The sequence below is a fragment of the Passer domesticus genome, chromosome 2 (genome assembly GCF_036417665.1).
Source record: "Passer domesticus isolate bPasDom1 chromosome 2, bPasDom1.hap1, whole genome shotgun sequence".
In the NCBI taxonomy this organism is placed as follows: Eukaryota; Metazoa; Chordata; class Aves; order Passeriformes; family Passeridae; genus Passer; species Passer domesticus.
In genome coordinates, this window is record NC_087475.1 from 2828488 (window position 1) to 2851350 (window position 22863).

Below are 22863 nucleotides of genomic sequence, written 5' to 3' on the forward strand. Positions count from 1 at the left end.
CCGGCCCGGCCAATCGCGGCGCCGCGCACGTGACGAGCGCTCCCCGCGATGACCTCATCCCTCGGTTGTGGGATGACGTCAAATTCAAGATGGATGGAATCACGGCGGCGGCGGCGGCAGCGCGGGCTGAGCCCTGAGCGGAGGCGCCGAGGGGGGCGAGCAGGGGGGGGCGGCGGACAGGGTGAGTAGCGCCCGCGTGTCGCGCCCGTCCCGGGGGCTCCCCGCGCCGCGCGGGTCTCCCCGAGCACAAACCCGTCTTTTCCTGACGTAACTCTGAGGTGGTTTTTTTTTTTTTCTTTTTTTTTTTTTTCCCTCTTTCCTCCTTTCCCCCCCCCCCCCTTCCTCCACCGAGCGGGGATGCGGCTGCCGCGCGCATGCGCCGGTTACGAAACTCTTCCCCCCCGTCCTTGGCGGGGCGCGGCGCAGGCGCCCGCAGCGGGCGGGAGGTGCCCGCGGCCGCCGCCGCCACATCGCCCCAGCCCCGAGGGGGAGGCGCGGGGGAAGCGCTCAGGGCGCATGAGCGCGGCCGGCAGCGGTGGCAGGAAGGACGGATGGATGGATGGAAGGAAGGAAGGAAGGCGGGGGGAGCGGGAAGAGGCGCGCCGTCCTCCGAGTTCCCCGGGCTGCGGCGCCTCGGGAGCCCGTTACCCGCTGCTGCGGGGCGTGAGGGCCGCGAGGGCCCGGCCGCCGCAGGGCGTGAGGGACCGGTGTGTGAGGGACGCTGGGCACCGGTGTGAGGAGCACCGGTGTGTGAGGGACACCAGGCAGCGGTGTGAGGGACACCAGGCAGCGGTGTGAGGGACACCAGGCAGCGGTGTGAGGAGCGCCGGCCGCCCCAGGGCTGTGAGGGACCGGCGCTTCTCCCTCGGCCGGCGGCTCCGGGCGCTGCCCCCGCTGCCGTCCCGAGCTGTAGAAGCAGAGAGAGGCGGCGGCAGGGCCGTGGCTCGGGGACACGGCTCCTGCCCGCTGTGTCTGGCAGGGAGAGCGCGGTTCGTCTCCCCCCAGCGAGGTCCGCGCGTGTAAGTGCAGGCAGGTACCAAACACCATCGATGTCTGTCGGTCGAGAAAGGGGACAGGTCCGAGCCTGGACCGGGCTGTGCTCGGCAATGGCTGGGACCCGATGCTCAGATATTCCCCCTCAATTTAAGAACTTCCCTGCGCAGTGAGCGAACACTGGGCAGATTGTCCAGAGAGGCTGTGGAGCCTCCCTCACTGGAGATACTCCAGGACCATCTGGACACAGCCCTGTGCTCTGGGATGACCCTGCTGGAGCGGATGACCCACTGTGGTCCCTTCCAGCCTGACCCATTCTGTGGTTCTGTACACGAAGTGTGGCTGCATTGTTCATCAGAAGGATGAGGCACATTTCACAGCCAGGCGGGGAAATCCTCAGTGGTGGGCTGTGCCTGTGCAGAAGGTTGTGGAAGGTGTTTTACCTGGTCGCAGCTGTGAGAAAGAACCTTGCTATAATCCTCCGTAAAATCCAAGCTGATCTTATGTTCAGGTTGGATGAGGCTTGTGTAAATAAACAGGAGAATAACTTCAAGGAGTTAGTATTAGACAGGAAATAATTGTGGAATGTGTGTGTACTGAGTAAGCTCATCTTAATAATTAAATAGCAATTGGTTTAGTAGCTCTTCCTTTTTTTGTAGTTGGACTCCCAGTGGAAGTAAGAGGTAGGTAGGCTGTACATACAAGAAGAGATTGTGATGAATTACACAACAACAGAGCTTTTTGTGAATACACTGAATATCTCATAGTTAAATTAAAAATTAGTACTTTATCCTTAGATAAATAATGTGAAACTAGATTTTTAAAAATGTATTTTTGTACAGGAAGTCTTTTTGATGTTAAATCAGGAGTGGTAAATGCACACTGCAGGTAAATCCAGTACTGTTTTATGTGTAGGTTTAGTGTTCTGTTCTGACTTTGCTCAAACTGACAAAGTGCTCTGACTAAAATTTTCCACCAGCGTTATGCTGATCCTCTTGAGGGGAAGTTTGGAGCAAATTTAAGCAACTGTTCTTATAAACCTTGTTAGCAAAAAAACCCCAAATTATGTGGCCATCTCTTGGGTGGAGGGAATCCTACAACCATTCTCTCAGATGTGTGTTTCACCCATATGCTGTAGAGTTGTAACCTCTAAAGAATATTTTGTTTACCTGTGGAAGGTCCACCCACCCTGACTGAATTGTGACCATTTCAAGAGCTGTCATTTGCATGTTCTCAGGAGGGGCTTGCAGGGAGATGTCACAAATCAGAACCTCTGGAGTTTTCAGCTGCAGAGCCACACCAGGATTCCTTGGGGATTTCACCCCTTGTGAGCTCCCCTGATTCTGCTTCACTATTCAAGGTAACTTACCCTTTAGCCTTCTTATTGAATATAAAGCAGGCAGCAGCTTTTAGGAAGTTCCCAAAGTCCTTTTTGTGCTGTACATCCAGTGATAAATGTGAACTTCTGTGCCTCCTGTTCCCATGTGTAGGTTCCAAGTGCCAGGGTGATACTCTGCTGCATCCATCTCACACTGGATCAGCAAAAAGCTGGATATTGCTGAGAAATTAGGTTTTCTGAGCTCATGGAGGCTTTTGTGTGTGATGCTTGCACACAGAGAATTAAGTGCTCTGATCATCTTTGTAGTGATGGCTGATCACACTTCCTTCAGAATTAGTTAGGGGTGGACCACAGATCAACCTGTGGATTTAAAAGGACACCTTGGCAGAAAGCCTTGAGCTTTCTTACTGTATTGAAGTTGTTTTGTTTTGAGCTTCAGGATGTGAAGCAGTTACTGTTAAAAACCAGCCCTGTGTAGTTTTCAGGGTTTTAAAATTTGCTTTATCTGCAAAATGGTGATAACTTCAGCGTGTGACCCAGCGTGGACTCGAGGGGAGAGGAAGTTGGGCTGTAATCAGCACTGGGAGGGGCTGTGCTCTGAGTCACATGCTGCAGTTGCAACAATTTCAGCTCTCCTTCAACTTTTGAGCAGCTGAGCTCCTTCGTTTGTTCCTCAGAAAGCAGCAAAAGTCTTCAGAAGCAGCAAAGTCATGGAAAGACTGCAGTGTGCCCTGCTTTAAAATAAGTGTTTTGTGCAGGGGGGTGTTCCTTCCCAAATATTTGTTGTAGTTTAATATTGGTCTTTGTACTGCAGTATTTCCATTTTTTCCCTACTGATAATATTAAGACATCAGTTGTCTTATATTTTCTTTCAATCAGCAGTGAAATAAAAAGAAATTTGTTGTCTTTTCTTATTGACTACTTTCTGTATTTTGCTGTTCTGGAGCAGTTCAGGCATATTTTGTGAATAAGGAAATCGAGTGTTGGGGAAGTCTTCAGTCTTCCTAAGCTCCTTCCATGTCCACCCCCATCAATTCATCAATCTTGCTGTCCATCACAAATATAAGTTTTAAAATCTCCTGGTCTTGGTTGTTGAGGGGTTTTCCCTCTGAGATGTAGTGAAACACCACATCCTTCTTGTGCAAATCCTCTTCATGCACTGTGATGAAAAGACATGACAAATCCTTTGTACAAAAAACATATTTTTAAATGCCACAAAACTTTTCCTTTGATAGTAATTTGTGTACAACTAAATTGCATTCATTGGGAAAGGGAGAAATATTTTTCCCTTTTTTGTCTGGCAGCATTAATCTCCAAGGTTTATCCTACCTCAGTGCTGAACAGTGTGAGGAACATTTAGGTTGCAATTCATTCTCTTCAACCTGTGACAAGTTGTGGTTACTGCAGGGACAGTTCTGACACAGGGCACAGTGAGTGTCCCACCCACCCCCTCACACACTGCTCTGGACACATCTGTGAGTATCTTCAGAGCACTTCTGAAAAACACAGTACTTGGGACAGTAAATGTGCCTCACAAAGCCCCTTTTAATGTAAATTGAGAGCCATGGAAGGAAAAACAGCAGAATTACAGTGATTTCTAATCACTGCCACACTCTGTCATAACCCAAAGGAATTTATTTATTCTGTACCAAGACATAACTCTTGAGTACAGTCCTTCAGCTGTTGAGGTTAAGGGCCAAATTTCCTGGAATTCCAGTAAAAATATGACCATCTCAATTCTCATAAATACTTCTGAGGAGTAAGGAAAATACAGTGCTCTTGTTCATGGAGCTGGATTTTTAAATTAATTATTTTTAACTATGTAAGACATAGCCTACCTTCAGTTGCTTGTGGACTGGAGTAAACTGAAAATCTTCCACATGCTATTCATGAGCTTGTAAATCTCTTAAAGCTCAGGTAAAATTGCTGTTGTCTTTCCTGTGTCATCTTCCCAGGATCTTGGCCAGAATTGGTGATGGCTGAATGACATTTTCTTTAGATCCTTCAGTGGGAGGAAGATACCTGAATTCCCTGAATCATAACTTTCTCACTTGGAACTTTTTAGGCTCAGCTTTTATATTCAGCATTTAATTTTCAGATTAAATTTATGACTTTTCCCCCTCATGTCTTATTTTCTTAAAGAAACTTTAGTGTGATAACTATTCTGTTGATAAAATAGTACCTTACAGGGATGTGTGGCTTCTCTTCCCATCCAAAATACACTGTGCCTGTAAAAAGCACCATTATAGTAATAGAATTATGACCACAATTAGGGTTTGTCATTTTTACTACACCACCAAAATTAAAAGTAGTGTGTAGACAACTTTTTAATGTGAATTAGGCCAGTTAATGTGTCTCATCTAGTAAAGCAGGTGACTGAATATTACTCCATTTGATAAGTATATCTCAGCATTGCCAATAAAACAATAAAATCAATGTGTAGAAATAGTACAGGTGTACACATTTGGTCTTCAGTTCTTCAGATTTCATGCATCTCTTACAAAAAAAATGACAAGAACTATTTCTGGTGATGAGATTTCTGTAGGTGTTTAAATTTGATGGCCATTAAGCCTTTCAGACTTGTCCCATCAAGCAAACGTTGCTTTGTATTTTGCATTACAAAACAAACATTTCAAGGGCATGAAAGATGAAGAACTCCCAGGGAAAGGTGTTTTTAAAACTTGTTAATTTTGATTTAGTTTATAGCAATTTGGAAGCTGAGTTACACACCTTTTAGTCGAGTCATGGAGGCCAGGACAAATAGCAAATTGTGTTTGATGTGATTTAATCTTCACTAAATGTTTCAGGAAGAACTTTGAGAGCTCCCAGCCAGCATTTCCCTGCCCTGTCTCTTCCATCCTTGCTGGATCCGCTCCCTGCTCTGACACAGGCTGCCCTTCCGAGGAGGAGGAGGAGGAGGAGGAGGAGACACGGGCTGCTCCTTGCAGGAGCGGTGCCTCAGACTGCTCTGAGAGTAAGATGGAATTGCACCCTGGGTTGTAAACAAGAATGGGAATGACAAGAGGAGCTTTGTGCTCTGACATTCTGCAGTTTGCTGCACGTCAGGGGGAGCTATTTCAAGCGTCAGAACGTGGAACTGAGGGTATGATCTGAATGTGAAAAGTAGCCTCTAATTTCTGAGTCAATCTCGCGTCTGTGTCAGGTTAGCTGCTAATTATCTGTCTAGAGCGTAGGGCAAAGTAGACTGCAGAACAGTCAAACTGAAAGTAGATTTAGATTAAATATTAGAAAAAACCTCTTTACTGTGAGGGTAGTGAGGCACTGGCACAGATTGCCCCATCTCTGGAAGCGTTCAAGGCCAGGTTGGATGGGGCTCTGAGCAACCTGGTCTGGAGGGAGTTGTCCCTGCCCATGGCAGGGGGGTAGAACTGGGTGATGCCCAAGGTCCCTTCCCCAACCATTCTGTAAATCTATGATTATAAAATTTCTTCTTTTTCTCTCCCTAAATTTCTGCTTTTATATGTGTAGTGGATAAATAGGTAGAAATTAGTCCATCAATTTCACACACTAGCAAGCATGTTATTTATGTGATTTTATGCCTGCCTTCATACCAGTGAGTCTCTCTGTGCTGCTGACCTATTGGAAATGAGAAATTTTGGGGTTTTGGGTTTTTGTTTTGTTTTGGTTTTTTTTTTTTCCACTTCATGGAGAGAGTTCACAGTGCTGTCTGCAGTAGAATACAGCAACAGCAGTGAGATCTCATTTCATTAAATCCAGGAAGACAGATTCCCCAAATTTGCAGCAAGAGATTATTTAAGTGTTTAGGTAGAAAAATATTATAGAAATGCAAACAATATTCCTATGTGGGTTTGCAGCTTTTACCTGCAGGTTTTAGGGTATATAGGGAGATGTGTATATTTGTATGTGGTATGGGAGAGTATCTGTGTTGCAGAGGCTGTTGATAGGAGAAGAGGCATTTTATAAACTGTTGTCAAACTCAAATCATAAAATCCAGCATAGGGTCCTTAAGTAGAAGCTTAAGCAGTGGAAGTTCCTTTTTCTTCTGGACTTTTGACAGAAAAGTAGGGGAATTTTCTACTCTTCAGTCATCTGAAACAGCACCAGAATTGTCAGAACCATCAGATCCTCAGCAAAGCACTCAAATTAATGCAATATTCTTGCATTTTCCAGGAGGTGCCCTAGGAAGTCACTTGTACTTTTTGGCTGACTCTTATAATGCACATTTCTTTGCTTTCTTTAGTGAGTTTGTCCCTGCCATGCTTCTTTTGTGTTTTCCTTGTTTAAATCTGTTCAGTCTCTCCTCTGTGTTTCCTCCTCCATCCTCATACTCTCTGCTTCCACCTGCATTTTCTCACAGCCCTGGCACCTCCTTGCTGCAATATTGCATCTCAAGGAGGGTTTCAGAACATCATCTTTCCCACTGCCCCCCAGCACACTGTTAATGGACTGACAGAGATTTCCTTATCATGGAAGTCAGAAGGCAACATCAGCATCTCTTAGTGCTCGTGTATTTGAGGGTGCAGCTGTTACACTGAAACCACACCTCAATATCTGCCTGATTCTTTCTGGAATGTTTCAGCTGTAGAGTTGGTGGCTCTGTTATTTCTAAAGGTGAAGTTTCAGCTGAAGGAAGCTGATGGAACAACTTCCTGACAAGGAATGGGCAGGTGCCTGGCTCCTCGTGCTGGAACCCTGATGCTCATTTGACCTCTCAGTGAGCTGATTAAGTTGCCTGTCCTAGAAAATAGCAAACAGATCTAAAAATCTGGAATGATTTTGTTTATTTGTTCCCTGCTTAATTTTAAGGAGTTGAATCAACTCATTGAGAGATCAAATGAGCAGCAGAGCTGGTGAAAGGAAAGGGAGAGTAGCACAGGGCTGGGGAGATGTGAGAGTAAGGAACAGAGGAAAGGAAGGGGAGCTACCACTTCAAAGGGAGGTTGCTGTTGAAGATCAAGAAACTGCTGGGTCTAAGATTAAGCTTTTCCACCCTTCTGTTGTGGAGAGCTTTCCTGAGATTTCTTATATTTCACAAAAGTTATTTTGAAATAGTAGAGGCATCTTTTTCTGTCCTTGTTCAAAATATAAAATAAAAACTGTTATACCAAATATGGTACTTAGGCTTTTGAAATCTAGTTTTCTGAGATCAGTGGAGGGCTGTTGAAGGAGGGAATTAGAGGACTGGAACATCTCTTACAAGGAAAGTCTCAGGGAGCTGTGCCTGATCAACCTGCAGAAGGGATGACTGAGAGGGGACCTCATTAATGTGTATAAATATCGAAAGGGGGAGTGTCAGGAGGGTGGACCAGGCTCTGCTCCGTGGTGCCCAGAAACAGGACAAGAAGCAATGGGCAGAATTGATGCCCAGGAAGTTCCACCTGAGCATGAGAAAGAACTTCTTCCCTGTGCAGTGACAGAGAACTGGGACAGATTGTCCAGAGAGGCTGTGGAGTCTCCCTCTCTAGAGGTATTCCAGATTGATCAGGACACAACCCTGTGCCCTGTGCTCTGGGCTGGCCCTGCTGGAGCAGGGGGGTTGGACCAGCTGACCCACTGTGGTCCCTTCCAGCCTGACCCATCCTGTGATTCTGTGGAGGCTGACACCAAAATCTCTTTGTGGCCTCCCAAAGGTTCCTGCTGCACTGGCCCTTGTGGGTCTGGAGTCTAAACTTAGTCACTGTTCCTCCTGAGGACCAGCTGAGGCACCTGCCACCAGGCTGTGGGACATTTCCTGATGTGCTCCTGCTGTTTCCATGATGTCACCTGAACATCATGGAAGAAAAGAACACAGCTTTGTTTCCAGTCAGTGGTGAAGGTGGCTGGGAAAAAAAAAGGGTTAGAGAGAATAAAAGCATATTATCTGGAGGAAAGATCTTAGGTAGCTAATCACAAAACAATCTAGTGCTGATGTGAAGTACAAAGTTGTGTTTCATGTCAGGTAAATAAAGGTAACCTGTGTAATTGTAATTGTGAAATGTGTGGAACACGGACATGGGACAGTTATAAAGATGAGTTCTGATAAACAACTGAGGAAAACAAAGCATGGAAGAAGGCCTTTGAATCAATCTTTTGTTTGCAATTAACTGTTATAAGTCTTAAGCTGTTTTGTAATAAGAACGTTTGAATTATAGCTTTAGAATGTTGCTTTGTATTAGGGATTTTTAAACTGTAGCTTTAGAATATATAAAGGATTTAAACAAAAGAGGGAAGTGAACCTATCCCAAGCTCCTAATGAAACGGTGAAAACATCCTGGAAAAGGAAGATGGACATCAACATCACTGATTAATGATTTCAAAAAGGGAAGCTGGACATCACTGTCATAGATTAATGGTCCTAGAAAATAGAAGCTGGACCCCACATCTGGAAGCTGGACCCCACCATCTGGGATGCACATCCTGGGATATTGAAACCTGGAATAGATCACAATAGAGTATAGAAATGGGAAAGGCACCAAACATCACCATCATAGATTTACAGTCCTGAAGTATAGGATTGTGATGTAAAAAATTGGAAGTAGAAACTGCTGAGACAGCTTATGAATATGCATGAGCATGATCAATAAATACCAGCAAGCCCAGCAATCAGTGTGCACTTGGAGGGGAAAACCCCCACCACTGTACCCAGCGCTGGTTTTGCTCATACCTTACCATATTAATTAACAAATTGAATTACTGCTTGATATATTGGCTGAGTCAAACTTCTCATTTCTGACACTGAGAAGCAGGAGTACTCAAACACCTGGAACCAAATCTGGTGTTACAGGAGGCTGCCAGAGTTGTGTGTCTACACAGGGTGCCAGGGCAGCCTTTGTGTGGGGCTAAGCACAGGCAGGCAAGCGCTGGCTTTGGGGAACCAGTTCTTGTCTCCTGTGGCTGTTCCTGTTGCCAATGCAATAGTTCCTGATGTGGTTCACTCTAAAAATCAACCCAGAACACACAGCACAGGATTGTGTCCTGATCAGTCTTATTTCTGAAAAGAAATAATGTTGGGTGTTTATTTATTGTCTGTTCTGCTACATCATACGGGCCTGCAAATATTTGTACTGGCACAGCTGAAGGAGGAGTGACCTGCAGGGTGCAGGTGAGATGAACACAAGAGAGCAGGGTTGACTTGGATCAACTTTGTTATTGAAAAGTATTCATGTAGTGAAATTTTAACACATTGTACTCTGACTCAGGTATTCCTTGGGTTGGTTTTTTTTCTACTTCTGAATATTTCAGGCTTTCACATGATCTGGATAAATGTCTTTAAATGGCTCTGAGAAGCAGTTCTGGTGTGTTTTTTGCTATTGTTTGTTTAATTTCTGCCTGTTATGTCTAAAGGCTATTAAGCTGAAAGTCAAGCCCTTGAATTAGGAAATACCAGGATTAAAGCTGCCTTTGGAGGATTGATTTGGTCCTTTGCCATTTGTGTACGTTGCAGCCTTGGTTGCTGTTAAAGTGACAGAGTTAAATTGCACCGTGCCTGACTGGAGGGATGTTTATGTCTGCGGTGTTTAATGGGATGAATTGAAGTTGTTGTAGGAATGAAGAAGGAAACTGTGGCCAGAAGGATGGCTGACTGCTGGATTCTGCTTCAGTCCTGCAGATTGTACACCACTCTCTCCTGGTTACACTGCACTGCTGGGTTACGTGGGCAGAGGGACACATAGTAATTACACGGTGTTTACTCTGCCAATTTTAAAAACACAATGGCAAAGCAGATTGAAATGAAAGATCTTAAAATCTTTCAAAACATTTGACTAATACACTTTCCACTGTGTCCTTGAAGTGTGGGTATGCAGCAGCTTCTGTTGGGTGTCTCTACACCACACTTAAAGTTTCCTAAGCTCTGTTGATCTGCTAGCTCCATTTACCTTCTGCAACTTGCATCCCAGAGGAATCACTTGAGTTTGCAAACTCACTCCCTTCCAGGTGAAGGGAAAGAGCACTTAAAACTGGAGCCCTCCTGGAGCACTTACAACTCTGTAAGTGTTAATGGGTGCTCAGACCATGAAACTGGATGAGGGCCAGCCACACTCAGCCACTTTAAATTGCAGTGGCATCCACAAAGGAGGAGGGTAATGAACCACCATCCTCACACCCCCACCTCCATCCTCCCGGTGTTCTAAAACATAGAAAGCAAAACAAACCAGATTGCTTTCTGAAATTGAGACTGACTTCACTGCTTTTTATAGATGGAGGTGTGGGGGAATTATGCATTATAGTTATCTAAGGTGAATTAAGGATAAATTAGTGTTTATGAAATGACACTGCAAGGCACTGAAATACTCAGTAAAGACTAATCTGGTGAGGAAACAGCATTCTGGTTTTGCTGTTGCCATATCACTATGAACTCATTTGGTATTTTTAGGTGTAGAAGTGGTAGCTCAGTCCTTGATATGATCAGTTCCCTGAGACACTGCATGCAGCATCCTTTAAGTAATTTCTCAATAATACCAATTTAGACTTTGATCACTTATTTATGCCCATTAGTTTTAAGATTTACCATCCTCATTTATTAACCATGGGGTTATAGCTTCTCAGTAGTTTTTTTATTCTGATAAACTTTACAGTTTTGTTTGTTGGCTGATGAACAGTGAAACCTTTTTGTTGTAGTTGCATATATCATGTACAAATGAAAAGAATAGTTTCTCAAATCAGCTGTAAAAGTAAGATAATTGCTTTTAACAGACACATCACTGACTTGCTTTAAAACCAACCTGGAGGTAGTGTAGAGAGTGTCCATGAAAAAATAAGAGAATTTAATATTGTTGATTTCTCTGTGTATGTTCTTGTGCACAGATATATAAATTGCAACTCCTGTTTACTTAAAACCAGGTTATTTTCTTTTGTTAAGCTCTCATCATGAGCAGTATATTGAGTTATCAAGGCATCCTGCAGTATGGAGTGTTTTGAATCACATGGATCATGGAGATTTCTGCACTGCAGCTTAATTTGCCCTTATTGTACTGTTGGATGCAGCCAAGGGTAACTGTTCCTCAGATATATGGGTTGTGGGCACAAAGTGCTCTAATGCTAATGAATGAAACAGGGATTTCAGTTCTCTGATTGCTTTTCATCCTGAGCAAAGCAATGCAGGGATACTTCAGTGAACACTGACATTTCCCAGAAACCAGATCCTGCCCGTGCAGTTTTAGGGGACACATACAGTTAGAAGTAGATATTAACAGCACTTACTAAGCATAAGTAAACATGATGGATTTAGATTACATACAATAATGCTGTTTCCTTCTCCCTTCCCAGTATTAATGCCCTTTCCATCATCCTATTAAAGGTGACAACAAAACCCCCTTAATTTGTCTTCTCAGCAGGAGACTGTCAGGGTTGCTTAGCCTCAGAAAGGTGAGTTGCTACAACTAAGCTTTATATACCTGATCCAAGAGTCCAGAGTTTATCAGTCCAGTTGTCAAGATAGATCTTCATAAGGCTGAAGCAGAGAAAGAGATGATCAAGAGTGAAATGACTGAACTGTTCCTCCCTGTGGATAGGTGTATTGCAGGAGGAGAACACAGCCTGCCCATCCATCCAATCCATCCATCCAATCCATCCATCCCCCAGTTAGTTAGGTGTAATATTCTTGGTGTAAGATTAGCAATTAAAAAGATATTTGAGAGTGGGCAGATAAGCTGTTTCTTCCCATGCCTGTGCTTTTTTAGAGCTACCAGTGGTGTTTCATTCCCAAACCTTTCCTCCACACAAGCTGTTTCTTTAATTGCTGTTTGATGGTGGTTTAGCCAGTTTACAAAGTACAGGAGATGTGTTTACTTTGTCTCTTAACAGTTCATATAAGGCAACCTACAGCTTTGTTGTTGTTGTTCTTTTTCAGGGACATCAGAATCATGGAGGGGCTCTTGCATTACATAAATCCAGCACATGCCATTTCCCTCCTGAGCACCCTGAACGAGGAGCGTCTCAAGGGACAGCTGTGTGACGTTGTGCTGATCGTAGGAGACCAGAAATTCCGAGCTCACAAGAATGTTCTGGCTGCCAGCAGTGAATACTTCCAGACTCTGTTCACAAATAAGGAGAATGAGTCTCAGTCAGTATTTCAGCTCGACTTTTGTGAGCCAGATGCTTTTGATAATGTGTTGAACTACATTTACTCTTCATCCTTGTTCATTGAGAAAGGCAGCCTGGCAGCTGTGCAAGAACTGGGCTACAGTCTTGGAATATCTTTTCTTACAAATATTGTTTCCAAGAGTCCTCAAGCTCCTTTTCCATCTTGTCCTATGAAAAAAATACTCTACCAAGATGAAGATGAAAGTAGTTCTCAGAAGAGAAGTGTCATCGTCTGTCAGAACAGAATGGAAGCACAAGCGAAAAGCGTAAATCAAACACAACACGACTTAAGCCATACTCCTAAACCTTCACCCTCTGTGGCTGTCAAAGCTGGCAGCAGACCACAGGTAACAAAACCAACTGAAACCCTTCACAACTTATCACTGACTGAAAGGAGATGGCTGAAAGAAGGCCCTGTGAGCTATACAAAGGTTCATGAATCTTCTGGAACTGTGGAGGATCAGAGCCGAGGTGCTTTAGTGAAAAGGAACATGGTGCTGCCTCAGATGTCTTTAGCAGACAAAGAAATGGCAAGCGGCGAGCCGGGAAGCAGCACTCAGCTTCTGAGAGGAAAAGTTGCAGAGATGTCATTGAAAAGGCCACGTCCACCAGTCTTGTCTCTGCGTGGGGCAGGGGATTCCACGTTTTTGTTGCGAGAGGCAGGAAAAGGAAATGGTCAAGGGGAAGACAGGAATTTGCTCTACTACTCCAAGTTAGGGCTGGTAATCCCATCTAGTGGGTCTCGCCCAGAAAACCAAAGCATTGACAGAAGTGGGCCCCTTGTAAAAAGTCTCCTTCGAAGGTCACTGTCCATGGACAGCCAGGTTCCTATTTACTCACCTTCTGTTGACCTAAAACCTGCACAGGTATCCTCGTGCTCCTCGCCGGGAACTAACGATTCCCAGAAGACATTTAGTGTTGCATCCCAAAAGTCATCCTCGAAAGAGTCATCGGAGAAGTCGGCCTTGGATGAGAAGCCACAGGTAATGCACCCACATCGCCTTAGGTCCTTCAGTGCCTCTCAATCAATGGAGCGGGAGGTCGCTTCCCCTCTCTCAGAGGTGCGGATCAAAACTGAGCCCAGCAGTCCCCTCTCAGACCCTGCTGAAATCATACGAGTCACGGTGGGTGACGCTTCAGCGTCGGCAAACAAAGACTTTGCTTTCAAAACTGAGGATGACCGTAAGGAACCAAGCAGACTTCCAGCCAAAAGGAGGTTCCAGGATGATAGGAGGCTGCCATTCAAGAAGCTGAAGGTGGATGAGCAGGGTTCTCCTGGCTCAGAGGAGAACTTTGAGGAAGGCTCGAGCCCCACGCACCTTGATGCCGATTTCCCTGATTCTGATGTCAGTAAAGATGAATACAGCGAGATGGAAGAAGCAAGACCAAATAAAAAATTCAAATGTAAACACTGCCTTAAAATTTTCAGATCAACAGCAGGTCTTCACCGCCATGTTAACATGTATCACAATCCAGAGAAGCCCTATGCTTGTGACATATGCCACAAGAGATTCCACACCAATTTCAAAGTGTGGACGCACTGCCAGACACAGCATGGAATCGTGAAGAATCCCTCACCAGCTTCCAGTTCACACGCCCTTTTGGATGAAAAATTCCAAAGAAAACTGATCGATATAGTGAGGGAGAGAGAAATCAAAAAAGCTCTGATTGTGAAACTAAGACGTGGCAAGCAGAGCTTTCAGGGCCAGTCGGCTTCCCAAGCACAACAAGTCATCAAAAGGAATTTAAGGTCGAGAACCAAAGGAGCCTATATTTGTACCTACTGTGGGAAAGCTTATCGTTTCCTCTCCCAGTTCAAACAGCACATAAAAATGCACCCTGGGGAGAAACCCATTGGAGGGAATAAGGCTCTTAAGCAGAAAGATCACATTCATATGGAAAGCCCAGTGGAAAACAAGGAGGTTTATCAGTGCCGTCTCTGCAATGCCAAGCTCTCCTCACTTATTGAGCAGGGAAACCACGAGCGACTCTGCAGAAACGCCACTGTCTGTCCTTACTGCAGCCTTAGGTTTTCCTCTCCAGAGCTGAAGCACGAGCATGAAAGCAAGTGTGAGTACAAGAAGCTGACTTGCCTTGAGTGTATGCGCACCTTCAAATCATCCTTCAGCATCTGGCGTCATCAGGTTGAAGTTCACAATCAGAACACAATGGCTCCATCAGAGAACTTCTCTTTGCCTCTCATGGACCACAATGGAGAAGTCACCAGTTCCTCACGGCTGCCTCCGCAGTCGGAATCCAATAAAATGAACAATTTTGTTGCTGCAAAGGAGGACGGTGTGTTCAGTGATTCATCAGAACAAATCAATTTTGATTCTGAAGACTCTTCATGCCTGCCTGAGGACTTAAGTGTTTCCAAGCAGTTTAAAATCCAGATCAAAGAAGAGCCTGCAGATGATATAGAGGACGAGGTCACCGAAACGAGCAGGGAACCTAAGGATGTAGTCTCCAAGAAAGATCCCAGTTTGTGGCCCTGTGAAAAGTGTGGGAAGATTTTCACCTTACGCAAGCAGCTGGAGCGTCACCAGGAGCTCCTGTGCTCCGTGAAGCCCTTTATTTGCCACGTGTGCAACAAGGCCTTCCGAACGAATTTCCGCCTCTGGAGCCACTTCCAGTCCCACATGTCCCAGGCCGCAGAGGAGTCCGCGAATAAGGAGCCTGAGATATGTCCACCAGCTAACTCCCCATCGCCCCCACCCTTACCCCCACCCCCTCCACTCCCCAAAATCCAGCCTTTGGAGCCCGACAGCCCCACGGGCTTGCCGGAGAGCTCCGGTACTACTGAGAAGCTGTTCGTGCCGCAGGAGTCGGACACGCTCTTCTACCACGCCCCGCCGCTCTCGGCAATCACCTTCAAGAGACAGTACATGTGCAAGCTCTGCCACAGGACTTTCAAGACGGCTTTCAGTCTCTGGAGCCACGAACAGACACACAATTAGCTTTAAGAGAAGCCTTGCAGAGCTGGTTTGGGGGGGCTGTGGTCAGGATCTCAGAGGCCTGCCACATAGGCTACAAATTTAAGAGGATCAAAATGATGATGATGATGATGGAAAATCTGGAATTTGTGATGCTGCTTGGATGTGGAGATTAGGGAAAACTATAACTTGGTTAGTAGGTAGAAAGCAGAGTAATTTAAAATACTGTGGTCTGGGATCTAATAGTAACAGAATAAATTTTATTTTATTTCATTTGACACTGAAATACAATTGCATCTGGATTGTATGCATGGATCTTCATCCCGTGATGTTGGTGTGTGTGTGTGTATTATATATAAAGTTACATATTAAACGAAAGAGAAACAACAATTTGGATTCTAACTGTGAGCTTATAGTAGTGAAATACTGTAACCAACGTCATAATTTGTTTTTCAAAAAGAAACCAACACACACAAGCTCCATGTAAGTGGTTGCCATGCACTGGCAGTTTGGGAGGAAGTGGATGGAGTGTCTTGCTGTATTGACTTAGGTCTTAGAAACCTTTAGCAATAACAAATAAACCTCAAGTTTGAGTAATCTTGATGTTATTGGATACGAATGTTTGCTATTTTAAGGGAACATAGAAATGTTTTGTTGTTGTATGGAACTTGTGCAAATTAAAATAGACTCTAAAGTCAGCAATATTATTACTAAGATTTTATATAAGAAGTAGCAGCAAGCCTGCTTTCAGCCATTTAATTATAACTTTCTAAGGAAAATTGAGAGAGGGGGTACTTTGCTTTATATAATGTCCCAAAGACTAATTTCCTATGGATACTTGGGTAGCTGAAGTCATTGTGTAACAGCCATCATAATGCAAATGGTACTGTTTATAACATGAACTGAGGTTGAATGGATGTCAGACAAGTTTCATAGTTTTGTTTCCACTATTTGTACAACTGTTTGTAATTTTAACTACAAAGGAATGTATAACTATTAAATCAACATGAGAGAGCTCGTTAAGGGACAGGAGATGAGTTGTGTTTCTAAACACAAGTAATAAGCTCAGCCATGAAGTACAAAGATATGTTTTAACAAAACCTAAAAATGTAAATATTTATATAGACACCTGTATAAATGAAGAAGTATGTATTTGAAATTTGTATTAAGCGTACATATCCAGCTCAAAGCAGAGGAGAAAATCACACTACAATCACTGCATTTTATGGATACAATGCATATAGAGTAGTTCTTTCTGCCGCTTTACTCATATGTGACTGTGTTGCAATTTTCCAATTTGTTGAAAATTGTGGTAATAATGGGCTGCAGATATTCTGTGTGCTTCCATTATTTTACCTCAAATGGCAACTGGAGCATTTAGTGTAAGTAGGATCACACGTATTTACCAGGAGCTGTAGCAAGGGTCCAATTTTTTCTGTAAGTCAAGGAAATATTTACCCAGAAGTTGGAGGTGAACCAACAGTGAGAAATTATTTTGCTAGAATTTTAACTTAGCGGAGGGGTGGTGGGTTAGAGTGAACATAAATGATGCAAACTGTGTTTGTGATCCTGACCAGAGAAGGGGGATGTAATTCCACACTGCTGAGTCCGAGCCCAGTCTGTGTCCACTGAAACCAGCAGGAGTTTGGTCACCAGGTTCAGGGGGGGCAGGAGTGAGGCTTGAATTCCCTGTGTAACCATGTGTGTAACTGGTTTTTCAGTATCCCAAATTCAAAAGGTGGAATTGCAAGCTGATGCTGAGATTCAGCAAAATCAAGCACAAGTGTAACTCCTAAGAATCTGAGGATGGGCACCCTTAGGCACACACCAGATTTTTCTCAGTGAAAGCCAAGTGTGCCACCTTTTTTTTTTCCCCCAACAGATATTTAACTATTTTTCCTGTAAGTGAAGTTTGAAAGAATCAGCTCAGGATGGACCCCTGATTTTTTTCAGCTACCAAAAAAATTGCAATGTTACTTTCAAGCCTCTTCTGCTTCGTTTTTCTTATGATCTAAAATTGCTACTAGACACCTCTGAAAATAACATGTTGTTCTTTTTTGTCCTCTTTCAGGCAAACTGTGGCTGAGTATGATTAGGCTAATTTGCTTGAGTATCAGTTAAACTCTTTCAGTGGCATTGCAGTTAAAACAAGGTACTTGCTTAATAGTGACATTTCCACTTACTGATTTTTTTATTCCACCTAATAAAACTAGAAATTTCTTTCTTACCAGAAACAATTTCAGAATAAAATGGTTATTGCACTTAAACCTGGTTTTAAAAATCAGAAAAACATAAAGCCTTGCTAAGTACCCTTTATATATGTTTTAAAAAAATCTGTGTGTATAAAATATGAACGTGTTTTTGTAGAATGGTTCCTAAGTTTTCCTCTGCACAACAGCCTGAAAGTTGAGCTATAGCCTTTTAAAATTCAGTGTGCTTTCGGAAGGAAGGTGGCAACCAGCTCAGCTGGGTCACAGCCATCTCACTTCCAGCTGGGATTTTGCTCTGTGCTATGATGATAAATTCTACACACTTTAAATCAAAACCTTGTGCAACATCTTTGAAGAAACCCTAATCTTTTTTCTAGTGTACTAGGTGTTATAAAGAATCCATAAAATATTTTTGGTCTAAGTAGCCTCCTAAGTTTTTCTTCAGTTGCTTTGGTTTTGAGGGGGTTTTTAAAGTTTTGTTTTCCACTTTGAGCGTGTTCTGTGTGATTTTTTTTAATTTCTTTTTTTTTTTTACATTTGGTTCCTGTTGTTTAGTAAAGGAATTCAGGATCTCTAAAATTTAAATATGAGATGTTTATATAGCAGTTCTGGTTTTCTATTAGCTTTTATACAGTATCTTAAAAAGCCCTTGATAGAAGTGTTTATTTTGGAGGATACGAAATAAATATGCTTCCACTTATATAACTTTAATATATGTCTTAAAATTTAAATTATGGGAAAAAAATGTTAGTTGCTTGTTTATAAATAAAGGTCTTTTGAAGAGTGTCTAGTTTGGCCACAGCCAAAATAAAAGGCAAATTTATTGATGCAAAAGCCTGTTTTCATCATATTTTGTTTAATTTTATAGCTGTGTATTGAAGTGACAAAAAGTTAGAGGTCTTGTTGAATATAAAAAAGTGTTTTGCTTTTTTTTCTAAAATTTGTGACAGGAACGTGCAGATGTTTTAATATATAGATTAGAATCTATAATTCTGTCCTTTTTTTGCTATTTTTATAACCTATCAGATAAATCTCAGAGAACTAGCCTGCTTCAGTGGGAGTGGAAACTAGTGTTGCATTTCAGGGGAGCAGTGTTGAGCCATGAAACGTATTTTGGTTTGGGACTTTTTTTTCCTTTCAGGCACTGTGTTGGCAAAGCCTCTAAGCCTATCTTAAGTCCATTAAGATCAGTCTTATTTTTTTTTTTATTTTAAATTGTTCTGTGCCAGTTCTTTGCTGAATTGGGACCATGACCAACCTTGCAAGTGAGCAATGGCAGCAAAACACAAACCAGTAACAGAACTGTCTCTGGTTTTGGGTTGTTGGTGAGGCAAAGCCAACACCTGGCAGGTGATGGAGGAGATAACCTGGTGGAGAGGGTGAGCCCAGAGTCACCCTGGGCTGTTTCCAGAATGAGATGTTGCATTATCTGTGACCCCAAGCAGCTGTAAGAGGCTTGGCCTGCGTTTCCTGTTCAGGCAGGAACATCCAGGAGATTTTTTTTTGCCTGATGTTGTTTATTTTGCCCCAAGTGGGACACGTGGGTTTGCTCCAAAGCTCTGCGTGTTCTCTGTTGCTGATCCAAGCTTCCAGTGTTAAAAAGAGTTCCTCCCATGGGATAAGGACAGACTATGCCTAATTTCTTGGCTCTGACAGTGAGGCTGCAAATACCTGGCATGAGCCTGTAATCTGGCATGTGCCTATACTGTTCAATAAAATTGTTTACATTTTCCTACCAGAAGATTTAGATAAAAATCAAAACAAGTTTAAGGGGTTGTTTTTTGTTGGAGTTTTTTTTTATCTGTTTGTTTTGGTTGGGGGTTTTTTTAGTGTTGCTGTTATTGAATCAGTGTTAAAATATTTTTTCTGTTGTTGCTGAACACAGCCTGATAGTATTTTTAATGTAATTGATTCTTGTTTATTTAAAATGACTTGTGAAAAACTGTACTGTAACTGCTCTACGAAAAGGGACACTATCAAGAGAAAGGCTGGATACAAAAAATTAACATACCTATATTAGAAATACTTTATATTAATAAATAATATTGAAGAATTTAAAAACAAATTGAGTCATAACACTTGAGCTGCTTGGGCATGAAAATCCTATTATGGGCAGCCTCAGTTGTTGTGAGAATGTCTGAAAAATGTAACAGAATTCTGTGGGTTCAGCTGATTTTTCATGTTGCTTTTCCTCTCACTATTCCAGAATAAAGGACTCAATCCTTTTTTTTTTTCCTTTTCCACACTCTCAGTGGTACATATTATCTTTTAAAGACACAAGCTTCCCACTATTGCAGCAGCAGCTTTAATTCAAATATGTACAGAAAAACCAGAACAAACCCTCTTTTCAGCGTTAAGTGCAAAATACACATAAAGTACACATTTTAAGGCTTATTCTTGACAGTGTCCCTTTTTAAAAAGCAGGAAAATGGGATCACTTTAAGTGCTTGGGTACAGGGGAGTAGTTTCCTACTAGAAATTGGAATTATCCAATATATTTTCTAGAGAGTTTTCCGGTTAGTTACACAAAATCACTTGTCATTTTAAAGGATTGTAGAAGTAAGACAAGCAACTCTGGGTTTATAATCCTGTATACCTTATACATTCTATATCTGTTCAATACACCAGGATGGGTTTTTACTTTTTTTAGGACTGAGACTTAATAGCTTAAGGCAACTTTTTCTTTAATGTAATGTAAAATCCATTGCTGCTTTGTACAACTTTTTCTACTGTGTGTTTTCTTTACTTAGATCTTGACTAAGAGATGTTGACGTCCAATAAACTTACACTTTGTTTCTTTTGAGTCACTGTGTCTTCTACTGGAATCTCTTGGCAGAGGTGTTGTTATTGTACAAACCATTGTGTCTGCAGAGTAGGAAGTGAGTTTGTAAGAGAGCATCTTTTGTTCTGTTTGTTGGATGTAAGTGCTACTTGTACATTACTAAAATAGTGGGGGTTGTTTGTTTTAATAAGTGCCTCACTGAACCTTTTACTGGAAAATATAGGAAAAGCAACTGCTCCAGACAATCTCTTAAAAACTTGAGCACAGCCCAAATCCTGCTTCGTGTACAATCAGTGATTTGTGGAAGTGTCTCCATCTAAAACTGGACTGAGCCAGATCTTTGAGAAGACACAGCAATGTTTCTGGTTTTGCAGCACTCTCACCCAAGGCAGTTTTGCTGCATGAATTTCCCTCTTCATTCCCTCTTTCCCCTTGTGTGGGAATGCAGCGTGTGGATTCCCATAAAGCAGAGAATGAGCTTTTAATCTTTTGGGAATGGGGTTTACACAGTTCCTCTCTCGACACTGTCTTTGAGAGCACTTAGGCCAATTTTCTCAGCTTCTTGGAGCCCACATTTGCTGTCTTTTGCCATTTTTGCCTTGTGCAGTGTGGTTGGACGCACTGAGCAGTTTCACCAACATTTAACAAAGGCAACAAGGTCTCAAGAATCAATATCCCCCAAGTTTTGTGCAAATCCCTGCCTGGGTGTCAAGGAATGGTGTCAGTGGGACACCACAAATCCAGTGGGAAAGGATAAGATTTGCACAGAGGATGTGCTGAGCACCCACCTGCACTTTTTATACTGTGTGTGTGCACTGACCTCTGAGAGGGAGCAGGGCAATGGCTCAGGTGGAACACAGGGCGGAGCTGAAGGACCAGCTCTGCCAAACATTTGGATCAGGGGTTAAAAGGGCACTCTGAGCTCAGGAGGATTTGGGCCTCTCCTTGAAAATGGGGACGAGGGGCTCATGGTCTGTCCCTCTGTGGAGTATCTCTGCCCCTCACAGCTGTGGAAAAGGCAAAGAGAGGGTGGAGAGCTGCTCTCTGACCCATTCACAGTCTTAAATCCCCAAAGATATGGCTCTCTCCTTCTTCTTCCAGATCAGAACAATTCCAGCTCTTCCTGCATCCAGTTAATGCTGACACACAGTCCTCTCCCCATCACTGTTTCAGCACAGACTGACTTCTGCTAGAATGGTTCACAGAAAATGCTCCAGAGAACAAAAAGCTGTGTTTGACATAAAACTCAAGAAACAAATCAAAATTATTAGAAGTGACTGGTAATGGCATGAGCATTGCACCTGTTTTTGTGGTTATTTTTGTTCCAATTCCAGCTGTCCCCTTCTAAGACAGTTGGTGTGCAAACAAATCCAGCAATGTTTACTCTTCCATTCATAGGGTATTTCCATCTATCATTTAATATACAAACCCAGAAGCATCCTTACTATTAGACCAACAGGGATAATATTTCTGTTTCCAGTCCTGAAATACTCTGGCAATAAAAATTTTCAAGGTATTGGTTGCAATGAAGCAACATACACAACTTTTATTTCCCTTCCATTTTGCATGTGTTGAAAGAGTACATTGAAAGTCAGTTTCTGCTGACAAAGAATTTGCTTTAAATTGATAAATTCTTAACAGTTTATTAATGTGTTGTCAGTCCAGGATCTGGGATGGATTCAGCTCTTCAGTGTCATGGAGCTTGAGCTGATAGTTGAGGGCTCAGCTCTCACCCAGCCACCTGCAGCTCTCAGAGAAGTCCACTGGTGTTAAAAACCTGCTGGGATTTACTGACATCCAGGGATGCTTCTGCTGGAAGGAAGAGACCATGCTGGGGTTTGCAGGCCCTGCAGGCAGGAGGCTGAAGGAACAAAGGACAACAAGGCAGAAGAAGAGGTCAGAGAAAGTACAGTGACAACAGCAGCAGAGTGTAAGATACAGAGGAGAGCACGCTGTGACCCTGCCAAAAAGAACAGCAAGGAAAAAAAGCCTCTGTTTTAAGGTGTCATTTGTGATTAATATGGCTCTTTTTGGTTCCCACTTATTCCCTTCTTCCCTAATGAATGAGGTGTGACACCTCTAAGCCTTTTTGGCTGACAGAAACTGCATCTATTACTCTTGTCATCCATTAATTTGTCCTATAAAGTCTGTGAAAGAGTTTATGAAAAAAAAAAAACAAAACAAAATATATTTAATAATATCTCCTCTACAGTCTTGCACCAGGGGAAGTTTTGGTGCTCTTGGAACAGTTTTTGGAGACTGCACATCCTGAGGGCTTCCTCAGGTGTGACAACTACACCTGTGCAATATTTGCTGCTGCTGCTTCTTTACTCATCAATCATCTGAGCAGCCAAATGCCACAAGAAGAAAACTTTGCCTTGTTAGCTCACATTCAGGTTGTTTGTTTCAGGAGAAATTTGATAGAGGTCTGTAAAGGCATGTAAACAAAATTTTTTAAAGCATGAAGAAAAAAACCTGTAAAAATATCAAATTCTAAGTCTGGAGGAGATAGATTCACAGATACTAAAATGAGATTTGAAATTGGGTATTTTCTACCAAGTA

General features: G+C 42.9%; 1 protein-coding gene and 1 long non-coding RNA gene across 9 annotated transcripts in view; one reads left to right on the top strand and one right to left on the bottom strand.

Annotated features, from left to right (window-relative positions):
* ZBTB21 (zinc finger and BTB domain containing 21) lies at positions 1-20322 on the top strand. 3 transcript variants are annotated; one of them, XM_064405777.1, is made up of 2 exons: positions 1-181; positions 12144-20322. In XM_064405777.1, exon 2 carries the CDS (start codon positions 12157-12159, stop codon positions 15331-15333), a length of 3177 nt encoding a protein of 1058 aa, XP_064261847.1. In that variant the 5' UTR covers positions 1-181; positions 12144-12156; the 3' UTR covers positions 15334-20322. The 3 variants fall into 3 exon arrangements, with proteins under 3 accessions (XP_064261847.1, XP_064261851.1, XP_064261860.1); XM_064405781.1 differs by lacking the exon at positions 1-181 and adding an exon at positions 532-2353; XM_064405790.1 differs by lacking the exon at positions 1-181 and adding an exon at positions 5288-5306.
* The window catches only part of LOC135291546 (uncharacterized), a 10885-nt gene continuing 5269 nt past the window's right edge, over positions 17248-22863 (bottom strand). For all 6 annotated transcript variants that reach the window (XR_010354367.1, XR_010354358.1, XR_010354362.1 and 3 more), the window contains one exon: positions 17248-22162. This is a non-coding gene — a long non-coding RNA (uncharacterized LOC135291546). The remainder of the gene's footprint in view (positions 22163-22863) is intronic.

Coding starts and splice junctions, on each gene's coding strand:
- ZBTB21 (XM_064405777.1), top strand. CDS start 12,157: ATGGAGGGGCTCTTGCATTACATAAATCCAGCACATGCCATTTCCCTC.